At 38.8% G+C, this 14,085-nt stretch overlaps 1 protein-coding gene across 1 annotated transcript in view; it reads right to left on the minus strand.

Annotated features, from left to right (window-relative positions):
* LOC124614001 (GATOR complex protein NPRL2-like) overlaps positions 1-14,085 on the minus strand; it is a 103,614-nt gene that overhangs the window by 46,891 nt on the left and 42,638 nt on the right. The window contains exon 4 of the mRNA XM_047142811.1: positions 2,732-2,861. Coding sequence (XP_046998767.1) covers positions 2,732-2,861 — 130 coding nt within the window. The remainder of the gene's footprint in view (positions 1-2,731; positions 2,862-14,085) is intronic.

The following is a 14,085-nucleotide window of genomic DNA, read 5'->3' on the forward strand; positions in this document are numbered from 1 at the left end:
CCACTCTGTCATCTTGTACTTTGGAGCCAGTATGATCTGTGACTGAATAGATAATTTTGATCTATTTCATGACTTTACATAAGAACAAAACATCTTAGAAATTTTCGTCAGTTTGGTAAACAAAATTTTACTTTCATGTATGTTGAATGCTTCTGACATTGCTTTCCTGATGCTACTTTTGTCTTTATTCGGCTTTCATTTATCAACAAGATGTTGATTTCGGTTACAACTGTCACAGCTCTTTGCAGTTGCAGTGAATTGTACTATGGGTACTAAACCAAAGTGGATCTTTCATGTACCTCACAATTTTTCTCAGCACATAAATATGCAAACTCCATTGTATAAGACTGACTCTTATCCACTAATATTATGAAAATTGACACTCATCATACAACAGAGATGCCGAGTCGCAGATAGGCACAAAAAACACACACACACACACACACACACACACACACACACGCGCGCGCGACTGCAGTCTCAGGCAACTATAGTCTGAGTGTGGCTACTGTTGCCTGAGACTGCAGTCGTGTGTGTGTGTGTGTGTGTGTGTGTGTGTGTGTGTGTGTGTGTGTGTGTGGTCTAGTTTTGGCGACGGCCTTATGGGCCGAAAGCTTTATTTGTGACAGTCTTTTTGTTGTGCCAATCTGTGACTCAGCATCTCTGCTATATCATGAGTGGCAACTTTCCTTTCATAATACTGTTACACTCCATCCTGGATTTTCCATTGTTAGATCTTATCCACTGATACTTCACATCTCCATCCTGAAGACAAATATTTGATGTTGACTGCTCAGACAGTGTCAATCTTTTTCCTGAATGAGGTTTTCACTCTGCAGCGGAGTGTGCGCTGATATGAAACTTCCTGGCAGATTAAAACTGTGTGCCCGACCGAGACTCGAACTCGGGACCTTTGCCTTTCGCGGGCAAGTGCTCTACCAACTGAGCTACCGAAGCACGACTCACGCCCGGTACTCACAGCTTTACTTCTGCCAGTACCTCGTCTCCTACCTTCCAAACTTTACAGAAGCTCTCCTGCGAACCTGGCACAACTAGCACTCCTGAAAGAAAGGATATTGCGGAGACATGGCTTAGCCACAGCCTGGGGGATGTTTCCAGAATGAGGTTTTCACTCTGCAGCGGAGTGTGCGCTGATATGAAACTTCCTGGCAGATTAAAACTGTGTGCCCGACCGAGACTCGAACTCGGGACCTTTGCCTTTCGCGGGCAAGTGCTCTACCAACTGAGCTACCGAAGCACGACTCACGCCCGGTACTCACAGCTTTACTTCTGCCAGTACCTCGCAGGAGAGCTTCTGTAAAGTTTGGAAGGTAGGAGACGAGGTACTGGCAGAAGTAAAGCTGTGAGTACCAGGCGTGAGTCGTGCTTCGGTAGCTCAGTTGGTAGAGCACTTGCCCGCGAAAGGCAAAGGTCCCGAGTTCGAGTCTCGGTCGGGCACACAGTTTTAATCTGCCAGGAAGTTTCAATCTTTTTCCTATCACACTTGCAAAACAAAAGTATTTTTTTACCTTTCTTCACATTCCTTTTAACACTTCATAGATATTGATGCTATAACAGCTTTATGATCATTGATTCCCACCTCTATTTTAACTTATTTGAAAAGTCATTTAGTTTCTAGTTAGATCTAAGAGGTAGGCCAAAAGATTCCAGTTCTTTGACTAACTGCTTCAAGTAATGGTCAGAAAAGAAGTTCAGAACAATCACATTCAAATTCCTACTCGTGGAACAAGTTGTAATTGTATGACTCTCATCTTCTATTACTGACAAGTTGAAATCTACCTCTGTTACAATAGCAAAATTTTCACATGAAATTCTGTAAGCTTTCTATGTTGCCACAGCTTCTGAGGGAAATAGTTCAAAAAGAATTCAATTACCATGCCTGGTTAAGTTTCACATTTACTTTCATCCAGATTATTTCGAATACAGAATCTGTAATGACCTCACTGCACTGACTTCAAATTCCATTTCTATCAGTTAATTTTTTAAAATTTAAGTCATTTGTTACCTATCCCAATGACAGGATAAACAATGGTCCTCTACCAAATTCATTCTCCCATTGGTGTTATTCCCACATACCTCACGTGTGAATATCCACTTGTAACAGTCAAAAATAATTAGGGGGAACATCAGTGAGACTGAAAACTTGAACTGAGTCTAAAGACATGCTCAGATAGGCATTTTTAACACAACTGTTTGTGATAAGAGACCTGGGTATGACTCATGGTCTGGCATAAACTTCCACAGTTATGACACATTCACTAAAAAGAAAATCAGTTAGTGACATTGCAGAAGGTTTTCATTAACCTTATGGTCTTTATTTTATACTCCCATTTTTAAATGCCTCCACTGCTGTCATAGTTTTGTTACAGCGTAATACTCCACTTTTTTCCTCGGTGACCAACACACGAGAACTCTATCTAATGTGTGATAACCTACAGCACAAGATACATACATATCTTTATCAGTAACATAGCAGGGAAGTTCTGGTAGAATGTAAATAACAGAGTAACGGAGACTAATCACCGAAAAGCAGAAATGGTGAGACATCAACAGGCACACGCAACAGAGACAGAAAACTTGCTAGAAATCAGAAGAGAGAGTGTGTGTGTGTGTGTGTGTGTGTGTGTGTGTGTGTGTGTGTGTGTGTGTGTTTTGACAAGTTACACATCACATAATATACAGAGAAGCAAATGAGAAATTTTGTACCGACCAGTCAATGTGCACATTCGATGAGTATTCAGATCATGGAGAATCTGTCTCAACATTCGCACAAGCCTTCCATGATCCCCTGCTTTCTGATTATATTTGGACAGAAAATGATTTTCAACTTCCATGGCCATCTGAAAAAGGTAAAATCCAATATTTCAGAAAACTTTGAAGTATAAGTACCCTGCTGGATATAGATCAGATTAATATGATGGGTTCAAAATAAACACTGGTAAAGGAGACAAATACTACATAACAGCAATGAACAACTTTAGTAAAGTAATTTTAACAGACTTGGGAGTAGTACAGATGGCAAGATTTTAGACAGTATAACCACGTCAGAAAGCATTCCAGCATTTAACAATAGGGATTTATGAATGCCACAGGAAATCCAAGGCTGAATGGCCACCAGTAATTTAAATGCCATTCCTCCAAAATATGAGTCCAGCAGCCTAATCATTGCACTTCACAAACAATTCACAGGAAGGAAGAATTCTTTAATAAAAATTCACAGCTACACAGGCAACCTTATGACATGCATGCCAAAAGTCATTTGTCTGATGGAGTGTAAAATGCCATTTGTTTGAAAAGGCCACCTGTCACCAATCAGTGGATATCCAGTTCTTATACTGGCATTCGAATTCCAGCCTTCGTCGCTGATAGACACCAGTCAGCATTGGTCCATGAACCAGGCCTTCACTGAGTGGTTAGTGGTTGTCAAGGAGATACGGTTAGTAGCCACTTGTTTCGTCTGGGTGGTTAGTTGCTCCTGTCCTCTATGGCCTGTAGTGCACCATTGTTGCCTCGGCTCCAGTTTTGGACAGCACCCTTTTGTAATTCATTGTATACTTTAACCACAGTGGCACGTGAACAGTTTACAGACTTAGCCAATTTCAGAAACACTTCAACACTTGGCCCAAGAGCTAATGATCGTGCCCTTGTGGATACCAGATAAATTGTTCCATTTCCTCGTTATGACAAAGACTGCACAATTTTCCATGCCGCCCCCCTCCCCCCCCCCCCCCCTCCATCCTCCTCCAACATGCTTTATATACCCCTGACTGCTAGTGCTGCCACTTGCCATCTCTGAATGGTTATTGTATATTGATGTCCAACACAGGCATTGGTCACATTAATGTGAGTGGACTGTGTATGTTGTTGTTAGGTTTTTCAGTTTCAAAGATACATTCAGTGAAGAGATGTAGATGCAATGACAGGAAATGAATTTTTGTAAGATTGTGTTTTCAATCGTAAATCCTCAGACGTTCATGTTCAATTTTGCATCTTAAGATTGTACTAGAAAAAATTAGGCAACTGCAGCAATTTTTAGAATTCCATGGAAGGGAAGCCTCACTCTTCTAAACCCATACAACAAGTAGTAGTGGTAGTGGTAGTAGTAGTAGCAGTAGTAGTAATCATCATCATCATCATCATCATCATATACAGTTTCTCATCACAGGTAGGGTCTGCTTGGAACAAGTCACTGCTTCTCTGCTTCTTCTCTCATCTTCACACCACCTCTCTGTCACTACTGTGGACCAAATGCTTCCTTCCACTCCTTTTCGCTACTTGTCCTTTGGGCATTCCTTGGTCTCTTACCAACTTCATCTCAGGTACCATCCTAGGAATCTTGTCTCATCCATTTTCTTCACATGCTCATACCAATTTCAAATTTTTTCTTCTGCCTTGTTTTGTTTTGTAGGGGTTCCTCATGTTTTATTTCCTTAACATTTCATTTTTCATTATTTCAATTTTTGTTACTCTACCTGACTTCTCAAAAACTTCATTTCTACTTGCTCACATTTTAAATCTTCCTCTTTCCTTCAGGACTTAGGTTTCTGCAGTGTAGAACACGACTGGTATATAATATGTTTGGTATATTATCTTTTTACTTTTCTGGGTCAATTTTTGTTCTGTAACATTTCTCTCACATTCCTCATAACATTGTCAAATCAATTAAATGAAACTATATGGTTCCAGAGACCATTTCAAGTCTCAAGCATCTTTAAGTATGTATGCAGACTGAAGTGATGAATGAAAATTTGCACCAACTTGGGATTCAAACACAGATCTCCTCCTCACTAGGCAGATGCTCTAACCAGTTTGCCATCCTGGCATAGTGGCCAGGTTCGAATCCTGGCCTTGGAGCAAATTTTCATTTGTCATTGCAGCCTACATGTATAGATCATTAGTAACATGCTTTGCACATTTCTTAAACTCTCTGTCATTCCTTCCATTTTCATGTGCTATACAGCTACTTGCAGTTTCCCATCACTTTCATCTGTTTCCCAGTTTCATATTAATGCCATCTATGCACATTCCATTAGGTCCTTTTTTATCTATAGAATCCAGCACAGAATGTTCTTGATCAATCTATCACTACACTCTCTGCCCATCTCCTTTTCATTTTGTTACAGGCATAATTAAATGTTTAGTTTGAATCAGTTTACTAATATTTTTGTTTCTTTCCCTGTCTAAGCTCAAAAATTCCCCACAATAGGAAAAAAAAAACTTTTGTACTAATTCAAATTTTTGTAGTAAAGTGCTCTGTTCCCTATGCTACATACTGCTTTAAATTTGTATATATTTTCCATCTATCTATACATCCACTGCTCAGGCAATGGACTCATTACAGTGGTAACACCAGCTCTTGTCAGATCACCAAAGTTAAGCGCTGTCAGGCTGGGCTAGCATTTGGACGGGTGACCATCCGGTCTGCAGAGTGCTGTTGGCTAGCTGTTATGAGGCAAACTGAGGACCTACTTCATCAAAAATTAGTGGCTCCAATCTCGTAAAATGACATACAGTCAGGAGAGCAGTGTGCTAACCACATGCCTCCATATCCGCATCCAGTGATGCCTGGGGGCTGAGGGTTACATGGTAGCCAGTCAGTACCATTGGGCCTTCATGGGCTGTTTGGGTAGAATTTAGTTTTTATATATCCATTGCTCAGTGAGCAATATTCAGTTTTGAATATTCTGTGACTGAGTCTAGGATTTCCTTTACAGCCACACTGAAAGCTTTATATTAAAACTGAAGTTTAGTTTAGCAGAAGTACTCCAGGAAGATATCTGGCACGCTACTTTAAAAATATGTGCCATGAACACCAAAATAAAATTTACATTGGATACGATAATACTGAGGGTCCTCAACTTTGTGAATTTTAGCATTCTGAAGTCCAATGGTAAATGTACCTTTATCACCTTTAGAAAACTGACATGTACCAACATTGTAATCCATGCAAAATCCTGTCCTCCCATAGAATTTAGAGAAGTCTGTAATGTGAAAGATGTTCATTTCTGCTGCTATCACAAAAAAATCAGAAAATTTTGAAGCATATCGTTAGAACAAATGAATATGGAAGACAGAAACTAAATGAAATAGGAAAGAAAATTCTGTTCGCATGAAATACCATGGCATAACATCCGATAAAACTTACAGGTCCCTGTGAAAAAGAAAATTAAATGTTGGCTTCCGAACAGAAAATACAGGGGTGTTACAAATGATTGAAGCGATTTCATAAATTCACTGTAGCTCCATTCATTGACATATGGTCACGACACACTACAGATACGTAGAAAAACTCAAAGTTTTGTTCGGCTGAAGCCGCACTTCAGGTTTCTGCCACCAGAGCGTTCGAGAGCGCAGTGAGACAAAATGGCGACAGGAGCCGAGAAAGCATATGCCGTGCTTGAAATGCACTCACATCAGTCAGTCATAACAGTGCAACGACACTTCAGGACGAAGTTCAACAAAGATCCACCAACTGCTAACTCCATTCGGCGATGGTATGCGCAGTTTAAAGCTTCTGGATGCCTCTGTACGGGGAAATCAACAGGTCGGCCTGCAGTGAGTGAAGGAACGGTTGAACGCGTGTGGGCAAGTTTTACACGTAGCCCGCGGAAGTCAATGAATAAAGCAAGCAGGGAGCTAAACGTACCACAGCCAACAGTTTGGAAAATCTTACAGAAAAGGCTAAAGCAGAAGCCTTACCGTTTACAATTGCTACAAGCCCTGACACCCGATGACAAAGTCAAACGCTTTGAATTTTCGGCATGGTTGCAACAGCTCATGGAAGAGGATGCGTTCAGTGCGAAACTTGTTTTCAATGATGAAGCAACATTTTTTCTTAATGGTGAAGTGAACAGACACAATGTGCGAATCTGGGCGGTAGAGAATCCTCACGCATTCGTGCAGCAAATTCGCAATTCACCAAAAGTTAACGTGTTTTGTGCAATCTCAAGGTTTAAAGTTTACGGCCCCTTTTTCTTCTGCGAAAAAAACGTTACAGGACACGCATATCTGGACATGCTGGAAAATTGACTCATGCCACAACTGGAGACCGACAGCGACGACTTCATCTTTCAACAGGATGGTGCTCCACCGCACTTCCATCATGATGTTCGGCATTTCTTAAACAGGAGATTGGAAAACCGATGGATCGGTCGTGGTGGAGATCATGATCAGCAATTCATGTCATGGCTCCCATGCTCTCCCAACTTAACCCCATACGATTTCTTTCTGTGGGGTTATGTGAAAGATTCAGTGTTTAAACCTCCTCTACCAAGAAACGTGCCAGAACTGCGAGCTCGCATCAACGATGCTTTCGAACTCATTGATGGAGACATGCTGCGCTGAGTGTGGGAGGAACTTGATTATCGGCTTGATGTCTGCCGAATTACTAAAGGGGCACATATTGAACATTTGTGAATGCCTAAAAAAACTTTTTGAGTTTTTGTATGTGTGTGCAAAGCATTGTGAAAATATCTCAAATAATAAAGTTATTGTAGAGCTGTGAAATCGCTTCAATCATTTGTAATAACCCTGTACATCAGCACAGCGAGTCTTACATTACATTTTATGAATAACGAATGTGTGTCTACAGCCCTACACTCTAGTATCTACCTGATCACATGATTCTTCAAAAAAAGGGGTGTGACAATAATCTGTGGAGCAAAATATAGGGAATCATGTCGCAACTTGTTTCCAAAAACAGGGGTGTTAACTGTTATAAACACATACATTCTAAAAGCCATACTGCTTGTGAAAAGACTGCACCCAAACACTTATTCGGATTAGCACCAGTACAATACTAGAAATAAAGAAAGATTTTACATCGGCAGCCACAGAACAGCACTTTACAAAAAGGGGTCCCACTACGCAGGTGCAAAATTAGCTAATGCACTGCCTAGTGCAGTCATGGCTCTTCCTACAATTACACTGAAACATTAGCTTATGAAATTTTTAGTAAAACACACTTTCTACACATTAGAAGATTATCATACTTATATGAACAACAACAAATGCTTTGTGAAATTATGTAAATAGAAATCAGTAAACATCTTATTGTAATTTTGTTGTAAATTAATGACGTATTCAGAAGAATGTGTCTTGTGTATTGTACAAATAACTATAATCATTACTGTTTCTTTGTACATGTGCAGTGTACCATTCGATGTTGAGTAAAGCTATTATTATTATTATTATTATTATTATTGGTTGGTTGGTTGGTTTGGGGAAGGAGACCAGACAGCGTGGTCATCGGTCTCATCGGATTAGGGAAGGATTGGGAAGGAAGTCGGCCGTGCCCTTTCAGAGGAACCATCCCGGCATTTGCCTGGAGTGATTTAGGGAAATCACGGAAAACCTAAATCAGGATGGCCGGACGCGGGATTGAACCGTCGTCCTCCCGAACGCGAGTCCAGTGTCTAACCACTGCGCCACCCCGCTCGGTCTATTATTATTATTATTATTATTATTATTATTAACAACTGCCGGAAGTAATATTTTGGGCAGACGGTTTGAACATTCAGAACTCATTTTAATTAACATACTTACAAACAAAATAAAACTGCACTATCACAAATATGTCAATACACAACCATATTATATCACACAGGAGCACTAATAGGGAGATTATGCATGAAGTCAACATCAGCGGTAGTGAGATGTACTGAAGGAGCTTTAAATATATTACACTAAAAGAAAATGAGCAGTTAAGATATTAAATAGAAAATGAGTTTTTCCAGAAAGCTTATTTCAGCATTTACAATGACATTCTTCACTATATTTAGAGTGCCTGATGTTTCCCTAATTCCATAAACATGAAAGTGGGAGATTTTTTGTTTGAGGGAGTTAACTATATTCTTACTTTTTTTGACGGATCATGAAGTAATTCTGAATTGGCTGCATGGTATAACTTCTCGGATGCACTCTATTACTTTATCCTGTGAACTTCCCACACCCATCTTCTGAACTATTTCCAGAAAGTGATTAATAAATATATTTGCTACTTGACCGCTATTACCTATTTTTTGCTGATTTTTATTCAAGTAAGTTCTCACAGTCCTCAATTTTATACTGCTCACATTGCTTTAATTTTATCACCTTAACTGCTAATTCCATTTCCTTAAGAAAACTCAGTGTTTCTTGTAATGAGTAAACAGTTCCATGTGTGTGTTATGTCCTCACCACTTTTCTTGTACTTTCTTTTTTCCTCCCACATGAAATTTTGATTCCTTCTGTAATCCATGGCTTTTTTATGTCTTTTGTACTGTTTCAAATTTTTGTAGTAAAGGACTCTGTTTCCTATGTCACATATTGCTTTAAATCTGTGCAGATTTACATCTGTATCACTAAAGATGTGGTTGACAAGGTCAAACTCTTTTCGTTAGGTCTAAGAATATTCCTGTTACTTGCATTTTATCATCTGTAGATTTTAAAACATTGTACATACAGTTGTATACAGCAGTGTCTGTTGATTTCTGGATTCTGAAGCCACACTGTAAGCAAGCCACAATATTTTTTTATGTAAGTTTGTCAATCTATTGTCGATAATATACTGTAATACCTATGAAAAGCTGAAGGTCAAAGTAATTGAAAAACAATTACACACATTATCTTTCTCTTCCAATATGTAAAAGGGTATAGTTTTGGATATTTTTAGTAATTCTGAAAAAAAAAAATCCTGACTGTAGTAAGCTAGTACAAAGATGGATAGAAGATTCAATTAGCTATGGCAAACATTTATTTGTAAACAGGCTAGGTTCCTTGACAGATTTACAGTTTCTTCTCTCCTTACATCTACATACATAAAAAAAAATCAGTTGTCATGTGTATGAAAGATCATCATCCGAGAATGACTTGACCAATTCAGTCGATTTTATTTTACTTTATCTTGTTTTGTGCTACATTCGTAATTGTGGACAGTAATGGTATTTTTGGAATGAAAAAGAAAAAAAACTGCTTTCAGTTTGACAGTCCTGCTGTCATGTTTACAAAATAACAAAAAAATCATTTTGACAGTTTTTTTTATAAAACATTGTTACCAAAAATCTTGGAAAGATATTGACAGATTTATTTCACATTTTTACATGATACTCTGCTGAACATTCAGACGGAAATGGACATAGAGAGGGTGGAGGTGGAGATGAATAGAAAGAAGGGGAAAGAGGTTATGCACAAAGAGATGGGGGGATGAGGAGATGTATGGAAGAGAGGGGGTTCCCATACATGTTTAGCACTTGCAAACCATTGCTGGGTGCACTAATTGGTAAGAAAAGTCAAATTTTTGTAAGACTGGGAGTTATTTCTGGTTGGTTGCATGTTTCTAGTGATTTTTTCCCCCCCCCAAATCAGCAGCAATTCTAGTAAATTTATTGTTCAAGATGTTTACTGTTTCTACTGGATTAACAACGTTATTCTTATTGTATGTCAGGCCATTGCTTTCACTTATTTTTTATAACTCTCTGGTTCCATTCTGATAAGGTCCCTCATAGCTCTTACTTTATTTGTTGCATTAGAGATTTAGTTATCATTATACATTGTTTTATTGGTTTAACTTCTAGCTTCATTATCATTTATTGGAGGAGATATTTCTTAATCATTTCAAGCATTATTCCTTATTCATTCATTCTTAATTCCTTTATTTTTTCAGTTATCTCATTTCCCTTACTAATAATTTCTGGGTGTAAGGAGAAAGCTGACACATAATGCAGTACTAGAGTATTTAAAAAAAGAAGTGGCAAACTTATCTTCCACACAGTCTGATAGACACCTGACCAAAGTTCATTAGTTAATAAATTAATTGAAGTCCTTTATGACACCTCCATAAAGAACCATCATTTCACTTTTTGCCTTGTACTTTCAGATTCGGTTTGTTCAATATCCATTCTGACGATCAGGAACTTGTGATCATTAAATCCTGGATTGCATATGTTTACTGATGCAGCATACCTAGAATTGTTAATAATTATTTGATCTAAGACTGCTGATGTTTCTCCTGTAGGGACATCTTATTAGATCTAACAATATGCACTTGTGTTCATTTTCAGTGATGAAATGTTTATTATCACCACAAATTACTGCATGACACTTCATTACAAGAATCCCTCCATATTTTCCAAGAACATTTCAGAGTTTCCTGGTAAGGAACAGTACACAGCTGCAACTATTTTCTTTTTGAGACTTTTAACTACTGCAATCTCAAAGTTCTTGAGAACACTAAGTGAGGTGATGTTAGTGATTCTATTGACTTTTTGTTATTTATATAGTAAATGGTTACTCCTTCACAGCAGTTACTGAGTGCTATAGGCGTAAACCCAAAGTAAAGTTTAGGAGACTGATTCTATTTCGGTCTGGAGAGAGCCTGTGTCTGGATGGAATAAAACCTTGCCATTCACCTTCCACTTCATTTACTTTTAACGTATTCAATACATTTGTTTCATTATATAGGGACTGGGCATCATGGTTATAGGCCTTTAGTAGATGTTTATAATTTTCTTGATTATGTCTACAGCACTACTCATCTTCAGTTTAACTGTTCTGAGTCACTATATTTGCTGAAGTGCTTCCACTTGCAGTTCAACTATGCAGCAACATTTGCTTCATTATAGATTGCTTTGGTTGTTTTTTATAACTTCATATTCTATCCTTTTCATCACTACTGTAGTTTAATACCTGAGCTGCACTGTTTATGCCTGCTGCACGTTTCTTATCACACTGAATTAGACGCAGCCCACACCCTGTAAAATAATTCCTTCCATAACGTCAATGTCTGGAACTGTGACATTTCTAAATTTAACAATGGAAAATTCAGGATGGAATGTAACAATAAAAAATTGCCAATCACCCCCCCCCCCCCCCCCCACACACACACACACACACACACATACACACACACACAGCTGCAGTCTCAGGTAACTGACACCGCACTGAGTAGTTTCCAGCTGCTTGAGACTGCAATCGTGAAAGGTTTATGTATTTGTGACAGTCTTTTTGTTGTGACTATTTGCAACTCGGTATCTCTGCTATATGGTGAGTGGAAATTTTCCTTTTTATAATAGTGTTACATTTATAAATTTCATACACCAGTTCTTCAGTTTCTGGTTGGTATGACAGATCTCTGTATTAACACAACACATAGTCGTTTCTCAGACAGAGTCATCAGTATTATGTTTGTAAACTGTAGTAGCTACTGTGTAATGAGCAACTCTTTAATAAATGAGCTGGCTTCATCAGATCATACTTTGTTTTAGATCATACATTGTTTTGCTCCTGCTTCGATAACAAGTGTGTCTGTGATAACCCATGGGGCTACCATCTCCTTTGGCAGTAAACTTGACCCACTGATACTACCATCACCGGCCAATCACAGTTACAGCTCTGTCTGTTTTCTCCCTTGAATGCTGCAGGGGTCGGACACAGAGAGAAACACCACACCAGATTCGCCATGCAGGACATCTGTGCAGGCACCCTTCTAGCACCACCTGCAACTAGCTTGACTGCCACCACAAATTTATATGATTGCTGCCAGCTGCGCCTCTTCATTCTGTCTTGGCTCATCGTACTGTGCTCAGACTGCTTATTGTGGATTATTCTACTGGTTTGCTCTATGGACTGTGTATATGCTCTTGATAACTACATCAAGCTTAAATGTCAAAATGTATCAGTTCGTGAACTCATCATGCTAGTTTCATATTCTTAGTTACAACAACATCTCTTTGAGAATCAGCACTTTCTTTATACACATCTGCCACAACATCTAAAATGTTGATCCTGGTTTAACAACATCTGGCACTTTATCGCTAATTTTATCACCACATACTTGCACTGATCATAATCCACACCTAAGATTTATTTTCCTCTTGACCATTCTCTTCCATGTCTTTATTAATAGTGTTGTCACTGGATATATATCATACATAAATCTTCATTCACTGCCACTACACTGGCACTTTTCAACACTGCATATTAACCTTGAAGAACAGCATATCTTATTTTTAATAGTTTGATATCCTTTTGCAGCATTTTGATCACTTCATCCTTCTTCATAGTATTTACAAACTTTCTTTCACATATTTTATTTACACACACCTGGCATGTCCAAATATCACTGTTACAAGACTTAAGTTTATTATTTATTTATTTATTTATTTATACAGCGTACTTTCACAGTTACATACATGGTCCTTAATGGAGACCAGTTGCGAAGAAGTCCATTCAGTGTTGAACCACTGCTTGTGTCTTCATGTAAAATAGCAGCAGAGTAACATTAAAAGTTTTGTTCTGTTCTTAAGCATTCTTACAAACTGTGGCCCTTGGCACAATTGACTTCCGTACAATAAGTCAAATTAGCAAATTTTAAGTTTACTTGAAGCATTTTTCATGATACAAATAATTGGAGCTTTTACTCTGGACACCATTCCTCACTTTTTTGTTATATAGAGTGCACATACTGTTACCTTTAACTTCATATTTATGAGCAAATTTTTTCCAGCTTTTATAACTTTTCCAATCTTCATTTGTACTGGATATTTACTTTGATACGTGATAACTTCTGTCTTAGGTAATTTTAAGATTATATTCAGTACATACTTTGTTACATCATTGTTATAACGTCAAATTTAACAAATATATTTCAGAACGACACAACACATATAAGTCACAGAGTAAGTTGACAAGCAAGACATGTGTACACGTTAGCATTCGAATGAGCACCGAGTCCCAGTCTAGCGGCCGCTGCTCGGCTGGCTGCTTAGGTGGCACAGCTGCTGCATGGCTGGCAGACAGCACCGCACATAGAGGACGCACGTAATTGCGCGGCGGCGCTTTGAATGATCGGCGAGTCACAACACTTTTCCCCCCTTTGAAATTGTTGCACTGGTCTTGATGGAGGTGTCCTGGAGATGGCTAACGTCCTTAGGCGTTGTTTGACTAGCTGTAAAGTCTCGAGGAGGAGGCTTCCCGTACGGACGGAAGTATCCCCGATGATAACGGGTCGAGATGACAGGAGACGTAGGGGTCGAATCAGCTGGGGCCCCATGCCCCATGCCCCAATCCGCCCGTTGCGGCAAGTCC

Source organism: Schistocerca americana, chromosome 1 (assembly GCF_021461395.2).
Source record: "Schistocerca americana isolate TAMUIC-IGC-003095 chromosome 1, iqSchAmer2.1, whole genome shotgun sequence".
Taxonomy (NCBI): Eukaryota; Metazoa; Arthropoda; class Insecta; order Orthoptera; family Acrididae; genus Schistocerca; species Schistocerca americana.